The sequence below is a fragment of the Salmo trutta genome, chromosome 12 (assembly GCF_901001165.1).
Source record: "Salmo trutta chromosome 12, fSalTru1.1, whole genome shotgun sequence".
NCBI lineage: Eukaryota > Metazoa > Chordata > Actinopteri > Salmoniformes > Salmonidae > Salmo > Salmo trutta.
The window spans coordinates 38,190,283-38,214,544 of NC_042968.1; the positions used below are offsets into that span (position 1 = coordinate 38,190,283).

A 24,262-nucleotide genomic window follows, 5' to 3' on the forward strand; every position below is an offset into this window, starting at 1 on the left:
TAATTATCTGTGACTAAATGGGACTGGATGGGTCAGCTAGTTTAGGTACAATAGGCTGCAGTAATGCAGCATGATAGAAGCCAGGCTGCATGTTGCTGTAAAACCCCTAAGAAGATACAAATGGTTGAATCAGGACCCAAGTGCCATCCGTCCCCAAATCGTGCGAGAGAGGAAAGCGGGGAGACATCGTCCCCCTACGACATGTAGGGCTGTTGGCACATTCATAACAAGTCGGAAACTAGGAACCGCCGGCTCAGAGTTAAAATTAACGTACGTTATTTACGTAGAGCTTCCTATTGGTTGATTCTGATACTTTCCAAGTGGAAAAGTATCTTTCTACAATGACTTTCCTAGTTCCAACAGCACTTGAATGCCCCAGATGCAGACAGAAAGCCTGGGCATGTGCCTTTTTTGTAGTTATAAAAAAAACATTTGACGTTCAAGACAGAGCAAAGAAATGCATCCATTTATTGAATAATAGCGGTAACAATAGATCTATAAATTACTTAGAGATAAGTCGTAAAAATCCCTCAGACAAAATAACAGCTTTGTAACATGTCAGACATATGTACAGTGACAAACAGATTTGACCCTTGACCTCCTGAAGGACAGCCATCCTGGAGAGCTACTGGGTGTGCACTGTGCAGGCTTCCATTCCATCCCTACTTAATTCGACCAAATCAGAAGTTATCAGCTAATCATGCAAGGCCCTGATGAGCAGTTGAGTAGGTGAATTAGGTGTTAGAGCAGGGCTAAAACAAAAGCCTGCACACCCAGTAGCTCTCCAGAAGAAGGGTTGGACACCCCTGTGCTCGATAACACCCAGTAGCTCTCCAGAAGAAGGGTTGGACACCCCTGTGCTAGATAACACCCAGTAACTCTCCAGAAGAAGGGTTGGACACCCCTGTGCTCGATAACACCCAGTAGCTCTCCAGAAGAAGGGTTGGACACCCCTGTGCTCGATAACACCCAGTAGCTCTCCAGAAGAAGGGTTGGACACCCCTGTGCTCGATAACACCCAGTAGCTCTCCAGAAGAAGGGTTGGACACCCCTGTGCTAGATAACACCCAGTAAACGGGTCACTAACCAATAGAAGGATCAGATAAATACAGAAGTATCTGGACAAACATTCAGAACACGTATGGATCATAATGGTAGTTAATAGGCAGAAGGTGAGGCTCATTTAAAGTCATGTCTCAGTGAGTTTTAGGCTCAAAAAGAAATCCCAATAAACCAGTGTCAGCTACATAACATCTGAGAGTTGACATATCAGGAACCAACAGTGGTAGTGTAGCAAGACTGCAAATGTCCAGTAGACAGCATAGTGACATTTCAGAAAAAGTTTAGAGTAACCATACATAAAAAAAAATATTTATAATAATATGCCCAGTGTTGTAACTACTACCCAACAACTAAAATCAAGAATGTAAATCTATTTTTTGATCGTTGCTGTATTAGAAGTCGTGACTTGGTTTACTGCAATCTTTAGGGTTATTGTACTGAACTTTACTTTAGGCACATATCCACAATCAATAACCAACTATTCATTAATACATTTAGATTATCATGTAATTAGTCAAATCATTCATTCATTTGTCCTGTCAGCTCATCCTCCATCCACTCATTCTCACATTGCTGTACCTATATTACATTCACCTGTTCATTCTTGCACTAAGTACATTCAATCTTCCAGAAATGTCTATGAGCATGCCACAGTAGCCACATTGACTGGTCTATATCTCATTCATAGAGAAAGAAGACCTAAGTGTTAATTTAAAGACTAACTAGAGTCCTTTGTCTGATTTGTAAGAAAAGATCCCACCTGTCCTGACGTCATAACACCCAGTAGCCACAAACTCCAAAATGTAGTGGTGACAGCACAAAAGTGGTTCTATGTTCATTAAAGTAACTGTCCCGTGTTTCAATATTTCTATGAAATATGACCTATAATTATTCACAATATGACAAATAGTTTTCCTTACAATTAAAATAAATAATGAAGTACAATAAAAAAAAACAGCTATTCTGTGTTGGAATGGTGTGGGCTAATACCGGTTATTAAAAATATTACTGCGAGTAGACCACTGATTGGCCAGCTCATCCTCCTCTGAGGAAATAGCAAGCATTTTTTAAACTCAGATATACGTTTCAGGTGGGTTTTGAAGTGTTTTTTCTCCAATTTATGCTTTTGACAAAGATATGCGCATAGGATGAGTCAACGACATTGTTTGGGTAGGAGTTAACAGAATATGAACTTTTAAAAGTAAGATTTTCACTGGACAGTTACTTTAAAGTACAGTAGGAGGGATACAGGGGGTGGTGCACTAACATCTGAGTATACAGTAATTCCCATTTAGTTAAACCGTCACCCAATATCTTCATTATCGTATCTACAAAAACACAGCAGTTGCCTTATCATACTTCAGCAAGTCCAACCCTACTGAGGGATTGAAGAACAGTAAAATATGAAATCACACAAAAAAAACAAAGGAAAATAAAACCATTCATCCCTTCAATATACTATCATCAGAGCAAAAATAAACCTCAATAACAATGTAAACTTCACAAAATAAAATGGAATTCCTTCAGTAGACATTTCAGTGTTTTTACCTCAGATGCCCACTTCAGTAACGGTTTTGTACCCAAACCCTTTTAATACAAGGATCTCCAACTTCAGTCTTGGACAGCCACTGGGTACGCAGGCATTGTTCCAGCCTAGCACCAACACACCGGATTGAAATAATCAAGGTTGAAGACCATGATCAGCTGAGTATTTGAAACGTGTGTGTTAGTGTTAGGAAAGAACAGAATCCTGCACTAACAGTGGCTCTCCACAACTAGAGTTGGAGATCTCTGCGTTAAAGGTACAGTATGTCCTGAGAAGAGGACCTGAGTGTCTGATAGGGCAATACAGTGAGGAAGAAGAGAACATAACGAGGTAAAGACTAGACTATGGGACTGTTGAACAGAGCGCAATTGATATACTGAATAAAAATACAACTTAATTTGAGATTGTGTTTTTATGATAAGTGCCATGCTGGTACCAAACTATTTCATTCTAGTGAGGATTAAAATGACAATGTAAAGTATTCTAGGGAGAGCATTCCTCATTCGCTAGGAGCCTAGTGTAATAGCATTAAAACCTACAGGAGACGAGCAAGACAGATTACGCATTCGCTTTCTTAACGTATCACATTCCACTTAGAATGAAAATGTACATTATTGTCATGGAATGTTTGGTACCAACATGGAGGAAACTTTGCCGAACTCTGGTGCCCAATCCCAAACCAACCCTAGCCCCCTACCAGCTAGACACCCCATTCCCAAACCAAACCCCCTACCAGCTAGACACCCCAATCCCAAACCAAACCCCCTACCAGCTAGACACCCCAATCCCAAACCAAACCCCCAGACACTTGGATAAGTCCAATCAACATGGTAATAGCTCCATTTATACCCTCTGATCAGCTCAGCAGAGTTTCCATCACATTGAATACACGGGGCTAGAGGTTGAATTGGGTTTATGTATCAATGGCTGTGGTTAGAGAATGTCCATGATACAGCAGTAAATTGTAATGTTCCTGTATACCAGTCTAGTTTCTGTCCTGTCAGCCATTTCTGTTGCTTCTGCAGAGACACTGAGGCCATGGGACAAAACAGAGCTTGGAGTGAGTGAGAGGTGACTAGGAAGGTTAGGAGGAACCTGGCCCTGTGGCTTTAGGATCGCTAGCGTCCTTGGAAGGCCCCCTGGGCGGCTGAGGAGGCGGCGCTGGCTGCGGCGCTCTGAAAGGTCTGGTTAGTGAGGACCCCTGAAGAGAACTCCTGCTGGGCCTTGGCGAAGTTGGCCCCCGTCCGACGATACTTGGAGTGGACCTGACAAGGGGGAGAAGGCAGGGGTCAGGCACGATAGATAAGGGATTATTGAAGGGAATGGAGTTGCCTTCTGAATCTTTTCAGGCTGTATTGACCTTGGTGGGTGGCTGTATTATCCATAATGACCTCAACACTTTGCAATAAAGTTTGAATCAGTTCTGAAGGATTGAAATAGCCCAAAAAGTACCATTTTGAGTAGGATGATGGCGAGGACAGCGTTCACAGTGAAGCAGCCGGCCACAACCATCATGACCACAGCTACAGCCATGTTGCTTCTTATCATGGTGATGGACGAAATCCATCCACTGGAAAACAAGACAAATAACACATCCTCATTTACACCTTCAGAAAATAAATCCATAGCACCATAACATTAATGAGGCATACAAAACCCTTTGTCGACAGAATTTATTTTAGCAAACAGTCACAAACCCACACCATGACCAACAGACAGGCAAAGTTTATTAGAATGATAACTTAGGATGACACAGGACAGTGAAGCCTACTTCACAAAAGAAGCAAGACCAAAGGTTTGAGGAGCCAGAAGGGCTTTTCCCACTACTAAGCCGATCCAAACTGTACTGAGCTGGCCTGGTTACTGGAATCATGTTGAAAATGACAATGTGAAAATAAAATATCTGCACCAATACAATTTGGTTTGGGTCAACACGACAGTGTGAAATAAGGTAAGAGAGATGAGCCGAGTGTCACACACTTACAAAGCAGCCCCCAGGACAAAGAGCACAGCAACAGACTAGCCAGCAGGAGATCTGTCAAAGAGATGCAAGAGAGAAGATGCAGGACCGGATGCGCACACACACACACACACACGTACACAAAGATGTGAAGGGAGACCTACACCCACCCAAACACAGTACATATTACACACCCAAACACACAGTACATATTACACACACACCTGTACTTGTGTGCGCAAATACATACACAAACATACCGCACTCACACACTTTATCTCACTCACACACACAAAGATTCCCTGAGGTGCTATCTAGTGTATCATGTTGTTTCACTGACCTGTTCCCCCACTTGGGGATCCCCACACACTGGATAATGTAGACAGACACTTGGAAGAAGAAAACAAAGAAGAAGAAGAAGAAGCTGAAGGAACTGTCTGACCTGAAGAAGACAGAAACCAGGACAAAGGGTTAACAATCACCCGCACATACCATATGGACTTCACAACAAAACTAATTAGGTCATGTGGAATTAAGACATTCTACAGTGTTAAGTAGGTTCCAGTCTGTTTTGACTTTAGCAACTCCTTCGTCGTCGTCACAAGGGACTTTACTTATCTAAACACTTTTATTCAAAAGAAAAGTAGATGAATATTTGAGCAAAGAACTTGCCTGAAGGCTTTGTACACTGGCCTGTACCAACAGACGAAAGAGACGGGGGTGAAGAGGATGAACCAGAGGATGGACAGACCAAAGTCCACCCCCGCGTTTGGATCGGCCGTGAAGTAGGCCAGGCAGGCCAGAAGGTTCAGGAAGAGTGTGATACTGTGAACTGGAGAGACAAAACAAATGAATGTGAGACTAGAAGAAACTGGTGCCGTGTTGGAGAGGAGCTTGGGGACTAATATCTTATGACTAGTACTTTGGGATTGTTGACTGTTGTCACAGACAAGCATGTAATATCATAAAAAACTTGTACAAAGTCTTACTCAATTAAAGGTGCAATATGCAGAAATCACTAAAACAATCCCTGGTTGCTAAAATTTGAATAGTTCGCCTAATTTCAGTTTATGTGACAAAACATGTATAGTGTAGAGTATCATTGTACCATCTAAACCACAGTTTTATATATTTTCCATAACCAAAAATATTGTATTTTGAGCTGTTTGAAGCTGGTGTGGAAAACCTCAAAGTAAAAGAGGCAAAAACAAAACTTAAGAACCGGGAACATAGAAATAGCACACATAGAACATATCTACCACTTCTTAGACTTTCTTGAATGAGAATAGGAGATCTATAACTCACATTTCTATGTGAATTTGGTGGGTTGCCCAAAAAGTTACATAGTGCAGCTTTAAGATGCAAGGTGTACGTACACATCCAAAGGTAGTACATCCTCTTGCATATCTTCTGGTACTCTTCAGGGATGTCTTCATTGAAGTCCTGGTAGAAACAAGGCTTTATGGGGGAAAACTTGGGAAGTGGCGGCCAGTTGTTTTCTTTCGCTGTCAAATAAAGAGTCATACTTGTTTACTGCCACGAAGAGTTACATGGTACATAATCAGATGAAGCAATACAAGTACAACGTAACTTAGAAAGATAAAACACTACAGTAGGGAGTCAATTTAAAAGGCAGTGATGGATTCTGTTTGAATGTAACATGTTTCAAGTTAAACTGTAGTTTGTTTGTATCCTGTTTAGTGAATGATTACTGTGAGTATTAATGGAGTTTAGGCCATGAAACTGTGTGTATGCTCATTTAGAAAGGTTGACCTAATTAGATAAGAGGAAATTGCCTAGGATCAGAGAGCAGGGTCAGGCCCAGGATGAAGATGGTCGGGGTCTGATTCTGACATCTAGGTAAACAAGAGAGAATCATGGACATTCAACAGAAAGGAGGGAAACTCATTGGGGTCATAACATGTATAGCTGGGGAGGTGACACCTACAAGGGAAGAGCATAAGATGTGTTGTGAGCTTTCTAAATGGATGCACTCAGCTGACTGTATCCTTGGTAAAAAAAACACTTGAAACTTCTCTTGAGCTTTTGGTCTCAAATCCTTATTGCAAAAAGGTTGCAATAGCATTTTTCTTTTTACAGAAGCTTAATCAACTTTTGTATTTATAATTTGGTCAAGACAGATTTCAATTGAACATAATCAAGTGACAATCTATAACTTACTAATGTGGCCTCCAGGCCTGTTCTGGAGCTCCTGCTCTTTCCGATCCAGTTCAGCAGCTTTCTTCTCCAGCTCCTCCTGTTGCCTGAGCAGGTTAGCCTGGGCAGCAGCCGCAGTCGCCTGGTGGACAATGGGAAAGAGCTGTGTTACAAACCATCTTGAACCAAGATGGAGTGTTCTGGCACAAAATGGTTGCAATGCATCAAGTGGGTGGGTACAATGCATTGTCATTTAATAAGAAGTTCCTTCTCTGCCCATTTGCAGAGAAAATTCATACCAACTCGTGCATTTTGTTTTTTACACGGTTGCATTTTCATATGCATTCGATTAAACAAACTAAATCTCCCATAACCCTAGGTCAATTGTTTTTTCATCTCTATATTGTGAGGTAACTTGGAAATGGTACATGTGAAGTCTCAAACAACAATTGGAAGAATGTGTATCTAAACGACACTGTCATTACACAGTACTGGCTTATGTAAATACTACTTTGTCCACTTAAGGTAAAGTAGGACCAAAACCAGGGCCCTTGCAAAAAACCTTGAATAGTATGACCAAGTAAGGATACTTTTCCAGTTCTCTCTGACCTTTGCTTTAATGTGCCTATTCAGATCAATGCATAGATGGGTTGGTTATTTAGCAACAAAACCGAGGTACAACTATGGGGCGAAACAGATTGGTTTAGATTGTTGACAACATGTCAACTATATTTCATCTCCAATGTGTATTGAAAGTATAAATATATTTGCACAATGACTACTTTTTTCTCAAATACATCGTTATAGTTGTTCGTTAGCTAACTAGCAAATTTTTGCCATATTAGCATCAGCATGAAATCAGTCAAAACAAGACATAGTATTAAGAACAAGATGAAACAAGCTGAAATTATTTGCCTTCATGTGGCCTCGCTTAGCCACTTAAGCATCACAAACAACTCAGGAGTTCAGTGAATTCGAGAGTGTGTTGTACTCAGCTTGGAGCAATAGCTAGTCAAAAGGATGTTCTTGTTGTGTCTAAAATTGTCAGTGTACCACGCTGCCAACCTCCCTCCTCCTCATTCAGGTCTCTGTTACTCACTTGTGGGGTGGGCTCCACAGCAGAAGCCTGTAGGACAGCTGGTTGGGAGGAGGCAGCAGAGATAGGGATGGTGGTCCCAGTGTGGGTGCTCTGAAACAAACACACACACAGTCAAAATCACAAATAAAAAGACATCTGCATGTAGATATACAAAACCACATGTACATATACTCTTGTCTGAAATGAAATTTAGCCTCATTCACATCATAAGACTCTTCCCAAATCAACATTCTTTAACAACACATTTCCTCTGGATGTTTGTCAGATGCATTTTCTTCTTTTCAGGAAGATGATTACATCACTGTGCCCACATTAAATGAATATACATTGAAAGTAAATGTAATTGCTAAAATATACTTAGTATAAATCATTTAACATTCCTTATATTAAGCAAACCAGGCAGCACAATTTTCTGGTTTATTTTTTTAATTCACGGGTAGCCAGCAGCACACTCCAACACTGACATAATTCACAAACAAAGCATTTGTGTTTAGTGTGTCTGCCAGATCAGAGGCAGTAGGGATGACCACAGATGCTCTCTTGATAAGTGTGTTAATTGAACCATTTTCCTGTCCTGCTAAGCATTCGAAATAGTCCTATTGGGTGTCAGGGAAAATGTATGGAGTAAAAATGTATGGAGTAAAAAGTACATTTATTTTCTTAAGGAATGTGATGGAGTAAAAGTTGTACTAAATATGAATATACAGATACCCCCAAAAACGACTTATGTAGTACTTTAAAGTATTTTTACACCACTTCTCCTGGCTCATCTTACCATAGCACTGGCTGAGAATGGGTTGAATTCCTCAACGGTTTCAATCCCACCGCTGGTGATTTGTGTGACTGAGGCATCCTGTATTAGAGACAACAATATATTTTATTACAGTAAAAACACGAAATAACAACTTCCCTCAGGTTATTTGACTGATAGTTGGTTCTTTCAGGTGTAAAGTCCCACGCAAACCTATAGGGGGTAATTAATTAGGCTAGAATTACAATATGTGAAAACAGAGAATAGCAGGGGGCTGTCTTCGTTGGCAGAGTTGCTGTCATTGACAGGTGCACTTGCTACGGGTGCATAACAATCATTATCGGTAGGAAATGAGTCCTGACCTTCTTACATGCGTAGGCCAATAAATGGCATACACGCGTCTATTAAAACAACTTGCTCTCAGTAGTCGTTTTAATTGAGGGGATGAAAGGACAGGTTGTTGATAGCCAGCCATCTATGGGCCTATACAAGCCAATAGGGCCTAGCTACCTGCTTAGGTAAAAGCTAATAAAACACCTTATACGTGTCCTTATTGGCCTACCAAATATATTGACTGAAATGACTGGCACACAACATTGTCAATCATGCTACGTTCTCTCATCTGAACAAGGAAGTAGACCCAGGCCCAACCCAGCAACCAACCAAACTGGTTTCTGTTGCGGCATATCTTTTACAGCGTTTAGAAGGGAACATAAGGACAACGCAAGTCAGAGCTTGCAGTTAGGTCTAAATAAATTGCTCACCTGGAAAGGATTGACATCCACTGCATCTACAAAGGGGTTCTCGTCAAATCCCGACATGTTGAGATAATTGTATCTTGTTCTTTTGGAGGTAAACAAAACGCCAGCGTGTGCCTCTCCTCTGGCTGCCTGTTCCTCAGTCTGTTGATGGTGCTGTTTGACAGTGCTCATGTGCGCAGGCGCTGCAGGACACGCACCTTGCGTCAGCTGATCTGGGGCAGTCTCGAGCGTTCATTTAAAATCAATTATCTTTATTTTTAGAAAATAGGGTACAATTGGTTTCAAATGTGTGACATTCTCGTGACTTCCTAAATCCTGCTCCCATGTCTCAGAGCTGTACAGTGAAGATTCCATTTTATTTAACCTTTATTTTATCAGGGAGTCATTTACCAAAGCATGTCTTGAAACCAGTTCAGAAAAGTATTTGTTGGCTATGGTAGGCTTGTGACCATAAATATATATTTTTTTTAAGTATTCGTTTTAACTAAACATGCCTTAATTATATTGCACTGCATACATTATCTGGACTGTAATCTGATATGAAGCTTGATGGTTATATTTAAGTAATGTCAAATGGTTTGATATTGTAGCGAACGGAGGGACTTGGAAGCGAACCTGTGTCGCTGGCGTAAATGGCAAACACCCTACGTATCATGCCGATAGGGTTAAACCATTTGGTGGTACATGTAATGTTGCTCATATTAGTGAGGATCGCTACACTGTCCCCTCTAAACGGGATGGCACGTCCCGTGCTTCGACCACATTAGCCCCTCGTACAGCCATACGTTCCGATGGCCTCACGGCTACCATCCCATTTTTAGACACCGATGTAGAGAACGGAGGGACAGGGAAGCAGAATGCAAACATCCTGCGCATCACGCCAATATGGGTAACCCACTTGGTGGGAATTGTAACATGGCTCATATCTACCTAAGAGTCAGGATTTAAAACTAAATCATATTGTTTAACAGACACCCACTCTATACATGGATGTAATAAGAGTTGTTAGACAGCTCTGTAAATTCATTAATTATCTTTATTTTAGGATTTTTTAAGTCTAAACATATCCCTTTGGTAAATTTGTATCTTGACAAATCAGCCTGGCAGTTGTCCTGTTCAGTGCAGTCCAGTGGTCAGCTCAGGGTTGAAACATCAGAGTCACTCTTCGGACCAGTGGAGAGATGGAGAACACCAAGTACTATGCAGAGATCGGAGGACCACAGACAGGATACTGTCCCGGTATCTTCTTCCAGAGTGTTCAGACCAGAGCACAGAATTGTGGACCACGCTGACTGACAGAGATAAAAAGGAACTAACCTAACTTGCAGATGAATCAAGGTGAGATCATTTTGAGATCATTTTAATGCAACACCTATGTATATATGTATGGGAAAATATATTGCAGATGTGTGTCTCGCTACATATTAGAGTTTGAGATCATTTTAATGCAACACCTATGTATATATGTATGGGAAAATATATTGCAGATGTGTGTCTCGCTACACATGGAATATGAAAGTAGACACAGACAGTATATGTTTAGTGTACATGTCTATTTGTCTGTCACACTGACCAGTAGGCCCCCATAGTTTTCAACAGCCAACAGACTTATTATTCTGTATCATAATTGATGTACAAGTTTATGGATTTGGGCAGGATTTGTGTTATTTACTTACATGGCTGGAATGGACAGTTTGCAAATGTCGAAGCTATTTGGAGCTTTGCCTTAAAGTGTATAGTAGGACATGTACTGTTATGGTTAGAGCTTTGTCAGGAAGTGTATATACCAGGACATGTACTGTTATGGTTAGAGCTTTGTCAGGAAGTGTATATACGAGGACATGTACTGCTATGGTTAGAGCTTTGTCCGGAAGTGTATATACTAGGACATGTACTGTTAAGGTTAGAGCTTTGTCAGGATGAATACTAGGACATGTACTGTTATGGTTAGAGCTTTGTCAGGAAGTATACCAGGACATGTACTGTTATGGTTAGAGCTTTGTCGGGAAGTGTATATACTAGGACATGTATTGTTATGGTTAGAGCTTTGTCAGGAAGTATACCAGGACATGTACTGTTATGGTTAGAGCTTTGTCGGGAAGTGTATATACTAGGACATGTATTGTTATGGTTAGAGCTTTGTCAGGAAGTGTATATACGAGGACATGTACTGTTATGGTTAGAGAAAGAAGAACAAATAAGACCCATCAACATTAAGTGTCTGTGAAGCACTCATATCGCATCTGGTGGAGATATTCCATCCCAACTGATTGATTAATACAGTAATTATTGTAAAGTATTATTATCATCATCATCGTCATTATTAATAATAATTACAGGACTACCCATAAGTAAAATGTCTTTAAGTCACTTTGGATAAAAGCGTCTGCTAAATGGCATATTATATTTATTAATAGCAATACTTTATTCTACTGCTCGGTGATCATGTACACTGCACTAGTGTAATCAACCTAATTAATAATAATAATGTTTTGTGTATGCGATGTGTGAGCTGTGCCAAGGTCTTCCTCTTGTATGACAAATGCAAATCTGATTCTGAACCTCTGAATTAAAGCTCATGCCAGTAGTATGCAGTATAAGAAAAATATTGTTTGGTACAACTACAGTAACAGTCAAATGTCTGGACACACCTACTCATCCAGGGTTGTTCTTTTATTTGTACTATTTTCTACATTGTAAAATAATAGTGAAGACATCAAAACTAGGAAATAACACGTTATTGAAATTTTCCGGATTGACCAACCTTCATGTCTTAAAGTAACGATGGACCGTCATTTCTCTTTGCTCATTTGAGCTGTTCTTGTTATAATATGGACTTGGTCTTTTACCAAATAGGGCTATCTTCTGTATACCATCACTACCTTGTCACAACACAACTGATTGGCTTAAGAAGGAAAGAAATTCCACAAATTAACTTTTAACAAGGCACACCTGTTAATTGAAATGCATTCCAGGTGACTTCCTCATGAAGTTGGTTGAGAGAATACCAAGAGTGCGCAAAGCTGTCATCAAGGCAAAGGGTGGCTACTTTGAAGAATCTAAAATATATTTTGATTTGTTTAACACTTTTTTGGTCACTACATAATTCTGTGTTATTTCATAGTTTATGTCTTCACTATTATTCTACAATGTAGAAAATAGTAAAAAAAATAATCCTTTAATGAATAGGTGTCCAAACTTTTGACTGGTATTGTATAACTAACTTTTTCTTACACTGTAGGTATGAGGCCTTTTGACATTTTCCCCCTCAAACACTTAGAACTGTGAGGTGTTTGAATATCGTTTACATTTTTTATTTTTTATTTTTTTTATCTTTGAGTCTCTGAGAGCTGATAAGGAATTTATATTTCAACAAACTGAAAGGGGACTTTTGACTGTTGCCTGAAAAACAGCTGACTGTTCAACATGACAGCTCCACAAAACTATCCCAATAAAAATGTTAAACTAATACACCCAGAAAAAGAACAAGAAATGTTACGAATAATGACAGAAGACAAGAAAGTGCATGTTTGGTTGCTATTGAGTCCAACACTGAAATCTCAGGAAGACAAGGATTTTGGGGTAACATGTATCCAGAGCAAGGAGAATGGCATTTGTCCAATACATATTGTACTGTACATTCTAAGTGTTGTATGGCTGTTAAGCTGTGAATGCAGTGATTTTATATACATCCGACATTCTTTACAGAGCTGGGATCCCCTTGGCTGGAATACACACCAGCTAACTTGGTCCCTTTCATGGCCGTATTTCCCTCAGGAGAGGAATGAAGCAGCACAAACTTAAACACATGAAGTGGTCTTCTCATACACACACGCACACAGCCTTTGTCCAATACCATACATCTCTGCCCAAGATACTCAAGAAAAATATAAATATTTGACTTCAACTACCCAGCAGTTACTGGTGTTCCGGCTTTGTACAGTATTTATACCTTTATAATATAGTTATATAGATTTATACTTTCCATGAAATTAAAAATTTATTAAATAGGCTTAAGGGAAAAATACATTTGTAATAATAGTGGAACCACTGCTTACATTGATTGTTTTTAACTGTAAACTTTAAAGCAGCCAATGATTGAGATCTCAAGTTCATGGACACGGCAGCACTGTCAATGGCTCGGTAGCCTTTTTTCCTTTCTTTTTTTCCATCTTCTAGCCTCGTTCCACCTCCTAGTTTGCATTGGGACGTCAGCTCGGGAGATCTCCCAGATGCTGAGTAGGCCTCTCCCAGTGTCCCAGCATTCTCTTTTCTCTACCTTCCTGCTCCACACGTCCCCTCTCCCCTGGGCTGAGGGAGGCCCAGACCTGCAGAGGGACCATGGGGAGTGTGGTTGGCAGTTAAAGCCACAGGAGATCAACCCTTCTACTGGTTCCTCCTCTCCCACTCCGAGCCTGTCCCTCTCCTGTCTCTTTGAAGTGGACACACAGTACTGTGTGTACATGGCACTTGGGGGGACAGTTCTGCATCGTTGTGGACGTGGACTGAGAAAGGGTGAGCTGGAGTGTTTGAGGAAGGAGGTCAGATCGCATGCTCTTAGGGAGAGTGGGCTGTGACAAAGGAGGTGTTCCCACTGTCCTTCATACCATGAACTCATTGCTGCCGTACAAAACCCGCTGCTGGGGTAAGTCAGGTGGATCCCTGCTGCGGCCCCCACTGTCATGGGAGTGCCTCAAGGGTGAGTTCTTGGATCCTTTCAGTTTCTGTTTGCCCTTTTCCGGGTTGAAGGTGCCTCGGCTGGTGAACTGTGACCTCTCTTCGAACACCCCCTCCTGTTTGGCCGGGGGGGGACAGTCCATGCTGTCGCAGCGGGGAGGCTGGGTCAGGTACAAGCCCTGGGCAGAGCCAGAGCCAGAAGAGGGGGACTTGGAGCGGTAGCGAAAGTGGCGAGCTGTGGCCGCAGAGGAGGAAGAGGACGGGTGGAAGTGGGAGGAGGAGGAGAGGGAGGAGATGGTGGAACAGGAGTCCACCGAGTCCTGGGAGTCGGGTTGCCTGCGTAGGTTGCGGCGTCGGTGGCTCTTCCCCTCCGACCTCTTGGTTCGGGCAACGGGGGCCAGCGTGGGTTCTCTCTCTGAGGGACCTAAAAAGGTCAGCGGTCAGGATGCAGGATACTATAGCAGCAGTAGAAAACTATATGTTTCAACTAAATAAAACAAATGTTTTACTCATGTCTCTTTTTGCTACACAGAATTGTAGAGAGAAACTTAAAATATAACCATAAGTTGTAACAAGCATTTTCCAAACAGGTTGACCATGGTACAGTTTAATATCATGGCATACCGGAGAAGTCGGAGGTGGCTCCTTCAGAGTCCACGTTGAGGTTCTCGGAGCTGTCGGCTGTGCCGATGGACGCCTCCGACTCCAGGGTCTCATCGTCTGATGCTCGCTGCTCCAAAGTCAGCATCTCAAAGGTCAGCTCCTCCCTGGGGTAACAAACATTGGTGAGGTCAATGCAGAAGGAAAACACACTGACAGTTTTAGTCATTCATTTTCCTCATTTTAGGTACACTTTGCCATTCATTTAAGATTCCCCAAATATCCTGTAGGTAAAGGTATAATACTGTATTTCTACATTTATTTTATAACATGCTTTTCATTGTACAACCATATCAGTTGCACATTGACTGAGGGCGCCCCCTAAATGCTACTGTAGGTATAATGCTATAAGGTACTTCTCTTTCTGCAGGCTCTCGATCTGCTCCGTCAGCACTCTCTCCTCCTGCTGCATGGCCAACTGCTGCTGCTCCGATACCTCAGGCTCCAGCCCCACCCCCACCTCCTCACCGCCGCTCTCCTGCATCACTGCACCCGTCACGGACGGCAGGCGCGGGCTAACCGGGGGCGAGGGTGTGTGGTAGCTGAACCGCCGTACGTGGCCCTTGCCCTGCGAAACAAAACAGTCAGTCAGGGAGAAGTTAGTGTTAGCTTATGTTAGCTTAGGCTAATGCCAGCGTTTGTCCTGGTGTAGGATTGTCCTGATTCATGACAAGAATAGCAAAGCAGGGGAAAATGACAGCGTCTGGCAGCGAATTCTATTTCAGGTTGTATAGCCAGCAACCGTTACTCCTACTACCTAGGAGGGCCCTTCCACCAAGTTACATTGACGGGACGATAGACCATCAATCACCAGCACATGCAAAAAAAAAAACTTTGTAATACCCAATTGTAATACTTGAAACATCAATGTTTCATAGTTAACCTTTTAAACCCAAAACGACCCAAAGACTCATGCTCCCCACACATGCAGTCTAGCAACCAGCAGTCACAGCAGATACCCAATCGCAAAATCATGTTGGATGCTGTGCAGCATGGGTTACCTTTTTGGCTGCGTTTGGCTGCGTGGTACAAACAATTGAGAAGCAAAAGAGAATATAAAAGTGAAAATGAGGCCAAAGACACTGGACAGTATATGGTCCCTAACCTCTTACAAAGTCCTCCATAATGCTACCTTGTGATGATACACCAGGACATTCCTCCTGGAATTGCTTTAATACCAAAGAGCTGCTACGGTATACAGCACATGTAATTGGGAAGATCTTTGATTGGATCATGGGACAAGAGGCAGAAAAATAAAAGAAATGATATTATGAATAGGTTAATTTACATGATAAGTTATATTAGGTTATATCACATGATATTACATAATAAGTCATCTAGTGTAGGACATCATTTCCCAAATTTTGACCCCAAGGTCAGGAGGAAATGGAGTAAGCAATCACATTTCTCAAATGTGTATTTTAGGATGAAACTGATTAAGTGTGATGATACACTTTATACTTTCTACAATATACTCTATAAACTTACAAATACAATAAAAATAACAACCCAACGTGGGTTTAGTAGATAGTAAACCAGACAATGACAAACATCAAATATGTCATTAAAATATGGAACTATAGGTTATGAAATCATTATAACGTATTTGAGTTGGAACACTGTCAAATACAGAAAATCCTGTCAGAGTACAGCATAGTCAAAATCTAATGAACAAACATTTGCATGATTAAATTACAGTATGTCAATGTCTTGAACTTTCATCCACAAGAGACCGTTATATTATACAGTCAAGCTCACACAAAGAAATAGAGAGGGGAAAAAAGCGAGAGGAGAGAGAGGGGAAAAAAGCGAGAGGAGAGAGAGGGGAAAAAGCGAGAGGAGAGAGAGGGGAAAAAGCGAGAGGAGAAAAAGCGAGAGGAGAGAGAGGGGAAAAAGCGAGAGGAGAGAGAGGGGAAAAAGCGAGAGGAGAGAGAGGGGAAAAAGCGAGAGGAGAGAGAGGGGAAAAAGCGAGAGGAGAGAGAGGGGAAAAAGCGAGAGGAGAGAGAGGGGAAAAAGCGAGAGGAGAGAGAGGGGAAAAAGCGAGAGGAGAGAGAGGGGAAAAAGCGAGAGGAGAGAGAGGGGAAAAAGCGAGAGGAGAGAGAGGGGAAAAAGCGAGAGGAGAGAGAGATGAGAGCCAGAGAGCAGAGAGAGAGAAAGTGAGAGATGGAAGGTCAGCCAGACATGGACAAAGTGAGGTGGCGCCATGTTGTTTGGATGGAGGACACCGGGCAGACCTCGGCATTAGGACAAGGTGGGCACGGTGAGCAGTGATCAATGCCACAACAAAATAGCTGACAGCTGACTATGATTAGGCGAGCCTGGGCTTGGTAACAGTGAGTGGATACATACCGGGACAGTACTGCGGGATATGGTCATAAATCTAACAGCAATTAGTACAGGTTTCTGGATTAGGAAGGAAAGACAGGAAGGGGAATGACAGGATTAAAATGGGAGAAAACAGAGTTAGTGTGAAGAGGAGGTGGTTCAAAGTAGTAGCTAGTTGGGGGGTTTCATTTAAGAACAGTGTTTTAACAGGATAAATGAGCTAGTTGGGGGGGGGGTTAATTTAAGAACAGTGTTTTTAACAGGATAAGTTAGCTAGTTGGGGGGTTTCATTTAAGAACAGTGTTTTAACAGGATAAGTTAGCTAGTTGGGGGGTTTCATTTAAGAACAGTGTTTTAACAGGATAAATGAGCTAGTTGGGGGGGGGGGGGTTAATTTAAGAACAGTGTTTTAACAGGATAAGTTAGCTAGTTGGGGGGTTTCATTTAAGAACAGTGTTTTAACAGGATAAGTTAGCTAGTTGGGGGGTTTCATTTGAGAACAGTGTTTTAACAGGATAAGTTAGCTAGTTGGGGGGGGGTTTAATTTAAGAACAGTGTTTTAACAGGATAAATGAGCTAGTTGGGGGGGGGGTTAATTTAAGAACAGTGTTTTTAACAGGATAAGTTAGCTAGTTGGGGGGGTTTAATTTAAGAACAGTGTTTTAACAGGATAAGTTAGCTAGTTGGGGGGGGTTTAATTTAAGAACAGTGTTTTAACAGGATAAATGAGCTAGTTGGGGGGGGTTAATTTAAGAACAGTGTTTTAACAGGATAAGTTAGCTAGTTGGGGGGTTTCATTTAAGAACAGTGTTTTAACAGGATAAGTTAGCTAGTTGGGGGGTTTCATTTAAGAACAGTGTTTTAACAGGATAAGTTAGCTAGTTGGGGGGGGTTTAATTTAAGAACAGTGTTTTAACAGGATAAATGAGCTAGTTGGGGGGGGGGGGGGGTTAATTTAAGAACAGTGTTTTTAACAGGATAAGTTAGCTAGTTGTGGGGTTTAATTTAAGAACAGTGTTTTAACAGGATAAGTTAGCTAGTTGGGGGTTTCATTTAAGAACAGTGTTTTAATAGTATAAGTTAGCTAGTTGGGGGGGTTTAATTTAAGAACAGTGTTTTAACAGGATAAGTTAGCTAGTTGGGGGGGTTTAATTTAAGAACAGTGTTTTAACAGGATAAATGAGCTAGTTGGGGGGGGGGTTAATTTAAGAACAGTGTTTTAACAGGATAAGTTAGCTAGTTGGGGGGTTTCATTTAAGAACAGTGTTTTAACAGGATAAGTTAGCTAGTTGGGGGGGGGTTAATTTAAGAACAGTGTTTTTAACAGGATAAGTTAGCTAGTTGGGGGGGTTTAATTTAAGAACAGTGTTTTTAACAGGATAAGTTAGCTAGTTGGGGGGGTTTAATTTAAGAACAGTGTTTTAACAGGATAAGTTAGCTAGTTGGGTGGTTTAATTTAAGAACAGTGTTTTTAACAGGATAAGTTAGCTAGTTTAAGAACAGTGTTTTAACAGGATAAGTTAGCTAGTTGGGGGGTTTAATTTAAGAACAGTGTTTTTAACAGGATAAGTTAGCTAGTTGGGGGGGGGGGTTTAATTTAAGAACAGTGTTTTAACAGGATAAGTTAGCTAGATGGGGGGGTTAATTTAAGAACAGTGTTTTAACAGGATAAGTTAGCTAGTTGTGGGGTTTAATTTAAGAACAGTGTTTTAACAGGATAAGTTAGCTAGTTGGGGGGTTTCATTTAAGAACAGTGTTTTAACAGGATAAGTTAGCTAGTTGGGGGGGGGGGGGGGTAATTTAAGAACAGTGTTTTTAACAGGATAAATTAGCTAGTTGGGGGGTTTAATTTAAGAACAGTGTTTTAACAGGATAAGTTAGCTAGTTGATGTCTTGTCAAATACAGTCTATGGATAGTGGTGATGAACAGCTATAACTTTTGACTTTACCATTGATCTCCGAATGAGGGTCAACCTGCACTTGGCTTTGTTCTCGGCAAACTCCAGACTGTTGATGTCCTTTAGCCGGGCACAGTACTTATTCATCTGCTCTCCGATGATGAGCTCCACACACCTAGAACAAGAAGAGCCATGGTCACATTACAGTCTAGTACTACATCTATGTAATCCTAAAGCAGCAGCAGTAGACGACTATAGTAGCAGCAGCAGACGACTATAGTAGCAGCAGCAGCAGACGACTATAGTAGCAGCAGCAGACTACTATAGTAGCAGCAGCAGACTACTATAGTAGCAGCAGCAGACTACTATAGTAGCAGCAGCAGACTACTATAGTAGCAGCAGCAGACTACTATAGTAGCAGCAGCAGACGACTACAGTAGCAGCAGCAGACTACTATAGTAGCAGCAGCAGACAGCAGCAGACGACTACAGCAGCAGCAGCAGACGACTATAGCAGCAGCAGCAGACGATTATAGCAGCAGCAGCAGACGACTATAGCAGCAGCAGCAGGATACTATAGCAGCAGCAGCAGCAGGATACTATAGCAGCAGCAGCAGCAGCAGCAGGATACTATAGCAGCAGCAGCAGGATACTATAGCAGCAGCAGGATACTATAGCAGCAGCAGCAGGATACTATAGCAGCAGCAGGATACTATAGTAGCAGCAGCAGCAGGATACTATAGCAGCAGCAGGATACTATAGTAGCAGCAGCAGCAGGATACTATAGCAGCAGCAGGATACTATAGTAGCAGCAGGATACTATAGCAGCAGCAGGACACTATAGTAGCAGCAGCAGCAGGATACTATAGCAGCAGCACACTATAGTAGCGGCAGCAGCAGACCACTATAGCGGCAGCAGCAGACTACTATAGCGGCAGCAGCAGACTACTATAGCGGCAGCAGCAGACTACTATGGCGGCAGCAGACTACAGACTACTATAGCGGCAGCAGACTACAGACTACTATAGCGGCAGCAGCAGACTACTATACAGCAGCAGCAGACTACTATAGCAGCAGCAGCAGACTACTATAGCAGCAGCAGCCAGCAAGCTACTATAGCAGCAGCAGCAGCAGCAGAACGACTATAGCATCAGCAGCAGCAGCAGACTACTATAGCAGCAGCAGCATCATCAGACTACTATAGCAGCAGCAGCCAGCACAGCAGACTACTATAGCAGCAGCAGCAGCAGCAGACTATATAGCAGCAGACTAACGATAGCAGCATGCAGCAGCAGACTCGAATAGCAGCAGCAGCAGCTACTACTATAGCAGCAGCAGTCAGCAGACTACTATAGCAGCAGCAGCAGACTACTATAGCAGCAGCAGCAGCAGACTACTATAGCAGCAGCAGCAGCAGCAGACTACTATAGCAGCAGCAGCAGCAGACTACTATAGCAGCAGCAGCAGCAGACTACTATAGCAGCAGCAGCAGCAGACTACTATAGCAGCAGCAGCAGCAGACTACTATAGCAGCAGCAGCAGCAGACTACTATAGCAGCAGCAGCAGCAGACTACTATAGCAGCAGCAGCAGCAGACTACTATAGTAGCAGCAGCAGACTACTATAGTAGCAGCAGCAGACTACTATAGTAGCAGCAGCAGCAGACTACTATAGTAGCAGCAGCAGACAACTATAGCAGCAGCAGGATACTATAGTAGCAGCAGCAGCAGGATACTATAGCAGCAGCAGCAGGATACCATAGTAGCAGCAGACTACTATAGTAGCAGCAGCAGACGACTATAGCAGCAGCAGACGACTATAGCAGCAGCAGGATACTATAGTAGCAGCAGCAGGATACTATAGTAGCAGCAGGATACTATAGCAGCAGCAGCAGGATACTATAGTAGCAGCAGCAGCAGGATACTATAGTAGCAGCAGCAGGATACTATAGTAGCAGCAGCAGGATACTATAGTAGCAGCAGCAGGATACTATAGTAGCAGCAGCAGACAACTATAGTAGCAGCAGCAGCAGACTACTATAGTAGCAGCAGCAGACTACTATAGTAGCAGCAGCAGACTACTATAGTAGCAGCAGCAGACGACTATAGTAGCAGCAGCAGACGACTATAGTAGCAGCAGCAGACGACTATAGTAGCAGCAGCAGACGACTATAGTAGCAGCAGCAGACGACTATAGCAGCAGCAGGATACTATAGCAGCAGCAGCAGGATACTATAGTAGCAGCAGCAGCAGGATACTATAGCAGCAGCAGCAGCAGCAGGATACTATAGTAGCAGCAGCAGGATACTATAGTAGCAGCAGCAGGATACTATAGTAGCAGCAGCAGGACACTATAGTAGCAGCAGCAGGACACTATAGTAGCAGCAGCAGCAGGATACTATAGTAGCAGCAGCAGCAGGATACTATAGTAGCAGCAGCAGCAGGATACTATAGTAGCAGCAGCAGCAGGATACTATAGTAGCAGCAGCAGCAGGATACTATAGTAGCAGCAGCAGCAGGATACTATAGTAGCAGCAGCAGGATACTATAGCAGCAGCAGCAGGATACTATAGCAGCAGCAGGATACTATAGCAGCAGCAGGATACTATAGCAGCAGCAGCAGCAGCAGCAGGATACTATAGTAGCAGCAGACTACTATAGCAGCAGCAGCAGACTACTATAGCAGCAGCAGCAGACTACTATAGCAGCAGCAGAAGACTACTATAGCAGCAGCAGAAGACTACTATAGCAGCAGCAGCAGACTACTATAGCAGCAGCAGCAGACTACTATAGTAGCCAGCAGCAGACTACTATAGTAGCAGCAGCAGCAGACTACTATAGTAGCAGCAGCAGCAGACTATAGTAGCAGCAGCAGCAGACTACTATAGTTGCAGCAGCAGCAGACTACTATAGTAGCAGCAGCAGACGACTATAGTAGCAGCAGCAGACGACTATAGTAGCAGCAGCAGATGACTATAGCAGCAGCAGGATACTATAGCAGCAGCAGCAGGATACTATAGTAGCAGGATACTATAGCAGCAGCAGCAGCAGCAGCAGGATACTACAGTAGCAGCAGGATACTATAGTAGCAGCAGCAGGACACTATAGTAGCAGCAGCAGGACACTATAGCAGCAGCAGCAGGATACTATAGTAGCAGCAGCAGCAGGATACTATAGTAGCAGCAGCAGGATACTATAGCAGCAGCAGCAGGATACTATAGCAGCAGCAGGATACTATAGCAGCAGCAGCAGATATCTATAGCAGCAGCAGCAGACTACTATAGCAGCAGCAGCAGACTACTATAGCAGCAGCAGCAGACTACTATAGCAGCAGCAGCAGCAGACTACTATAGCAGCAGCAGCAGCAGACTACTATAGCAGCAGCAGCAGCAGACTACTATAGCAGCAGCAGACTACTATAGCAGCAGCAGCAGCAGACTACTATAGCAGCAGCAGCAGCAGACTACTATAGCAGCAGACTACTATAGCAGCAGCAGCAGCAGACTACTATAGCAGCAGCAGCAGCAGACTACTATAGCAGCAGCAGCAACAGACACTATAGCAGCAGCAGCAGACTACCTAGTAGCAGCAGCAGCAGACTACTCTAGTACAGCAGCAGCAGACTACTCTAGTAGCAGCGCAGCAACTACTCTAGTAGCAGCAGCAGCAGACTACTCTAGTAGCAGCAGCAGACTACTCTAGTAGCAGCAGCAGCAGACTACTCTAGTAGCAGCAGCAGCAGACTACTCTAGTAGCAGCAGCAGCACTACTCTAGTTGCAGCAGCAGCAGACTACTCTAGTAGCAGCAGCAGCAGACTACTCTAGTAGCAGCAGCAGCAGACTACTCTAGTAGCAGCAGCAGACTACTCTAGTAGCAGCAGCAGCAGACTACTCTAGTAGCAGCAGCAGCAGACTACTCTAGTAGCAGCAGCAGACGACTATAGCAGCAGCAGCAGACGACTATAGCAGCAGCAGCAGACTACTATAGTAGCAGCAGCAGACTACTATAGTAGCAGCAGCAGCAGGATACTATAGTAGTAGCAGCAGGATACTATAGTAGCAGCAGCAGACTACTATAGTAGCAGCAGCAGACTACTATAGTAGCAGCAGCAGACTACTATAGTAGCAGCAGCAGACTACTATAGTAGCAGCAGCAGCAGACTACTATAGTAGCAGCAGGATACTATAGTAGCAGCAGCAGACGACTATAGTAGCAGCAGCAGACGACTATAGCAGCAGCAGCAGGATACTATAGTAGCAGCAGATACTATAGTCAGCAGCAGCAACTACTATAGTAGCAGCAGCAGCAGACTACTATAGTAGCAGCAGCAGCAGACTACTATAGTAGCAGCAGCAGACTACTATAGTAGCAGCAGCAGCAGACTACTATAGTAGCAGCAGCAGCAGACTACTATAGTAGCAGCAGCAGCTACTATAGTAGCAGCAGCAGCGACTACATAGTAGCAGTAGCACCAACTACTATAGTAGCACAGCAGCAGACTACTATAGAAGCAGCAGCGCAGACTACTATAGTAGCAGCAGCAGCAGACTACTATAGTAGCAGCAGCAGCAGACTATAGTAGCGGCAGCAGACGACTATAGCAGCAGCAGGATACTATAGCAGCAGCAGGATACTATAGTAGCAGCAGCAGACTATATAGTAGCAGCAGCAGACTACTATAGTAGCAGCAGCAGCAGACTACGACTACTATATCAGCAGCAGACTACTATAGCAGCAGCAGGATACTATAGTAGCAGCAGCAGACTATATAGTAGCAGCAGCAGACTACTATAGTAGCAGCAGACTACTACAGTAGCAGCAGCAGCAGACTACTATAGTAGCGGCAGCAGACGACTATAGCAGCAGCAGGATACTATAGCAGCAGCAGGATACCATTCCAGCGCAGCAGGATACTATAGCAGCAGCAGCAGCAGGATACTACAGTAGCAGCAGGAGACTATAGCAGCAGCAGCAGCAGGATACTATAGCAGCAGCAGCAGGATACTATAGTAGCAGCAGCAGCAGGATACTACAGTAGCAGCAGGATACTAGTAGCAGCAGGATACTATAGCAGCAGCAGGATACTATAGTAGCAGCAGGATACTATAGTAGCAGCAGCAGGATACTATAGTAGCAGCAGCAGGATACTATAGTAGCAGCAGCAGGATACTATAGTAGCAGCAGCAGGATACTATAGTAGCAGCAGCAGCAGGATACTATAGCAGCCAGCAGCAGCAGCAGCAGCATATACTACAGTAGCAGCAGGATACTATAGTAGCAGCAGCAGGATACTATAGCAGCAGCAGCAGCAGGATACTACAGCAGCAGCAGCAGGATACTACAGCAGCAGCAGCAGCGATACTACAG

At 43.0% G+C, this 24,262-nt stretch overlaps 2 protein-coding genes across 13 annotated transcripts in view; both read right to left on the reverse strand.

Annotated features, from left to right (window-relative positions):
- Positions 1-445: 445 nt before the first annotated feature.
- LOC115203511 (secretory carrier-associated membrane protein 2-like) lies at positions 446-9,508 on the reverse strand. The gene is made up of 9 exons (XM_029768251.1): positions 9,340-9,508; positions 8,600-8,677; positions 7,825-7,914; positions 6,750-6,867; positions 5,945-6,073; positions 5,241-5,400; positions 4,909-5,010; positions 4,061-4,178; positions 446-3,873 (listed from the first exon to the last, which is right to left on the reverse strand). Exons 1-9 carry the CDS (start codon positions 9,505-9,507, stop codon positions 3,727-3,729), a joined length of 1,110 nt encoding a protein of 369 aa, XP_029624111.1. The 5' UTR covers position 9,508; the 3' UTR covers positions 446-3,726.
- A 3,351-nt stretch (positions 9,509-12,859) lies between these two features.
- The window catches only part of LOC115203512 (unconventional myosin-IXAa), a 200,586-nt gene continuing 189,183 nt past the window's right edge, over positions 12,860-24,262 (reverse strand). For 8 of the 12 annotated variants that reach the window (XM_029768259.1, XM_029768263.1, XM_029768257.1 and 5 more), the window contains 6 exons: positions 18,948-19,071; positions 17,023-17,076; positions 15,675-15,692; positions 15,030-15,241; positions 14,638-14,780; positions 12,860-14,437 (listed from right to left, as the gene is read on the reverse strand). In XM_029768259.1, coding sequence (XP_029624119.1) covers positions 13,938-14,437; positions 14,638-14,780; positions 15,030-15,241; positions 15,675-15,692; positions 17,023-17,076; positions 18,948-19,071 — 1,051 coding nt within the window. In that variant the 3' untranslated portion in view covers positions 12,860-13,937. The remainder of the gene's footprint in view (positions 14,438-14,637; positions 14,781-15,029; positions 15,242-15,674; positions 15,693-17,022; positions 17,077-18,947; positions 19,072-24,262) is intronic. The other 4 variants (XM_029768262.1, XM_029768261.1, XM_029768256.1 and 1 more) reach the window with 3 other exon arrangements.

Bases quoted from the DNA above. Each gene is read 5' to 3' on its own strand.
- LOC115203511 (XM_029768251.1), bottom strand. From the start codon at position 9,507: ATGAGCACTGTCAAACAGCACCATCAACAGACTGAGGAACAGGCAGCC. The intron at 7,915-8,599 runs GTAAGATGAGCC...TGTTTGTTTCAG, and splicing joins CATTCTCAGCCAGTGCTATG to AGCACCCACACTGGGACCAC. The intron at 3,874-4,060 runs GTACTTTTTGGG...CCCCCTTGTCAG, and splicing joins CCATCATCCTACTCAAAATG to GTCCACTCCAAGTATCGTCG.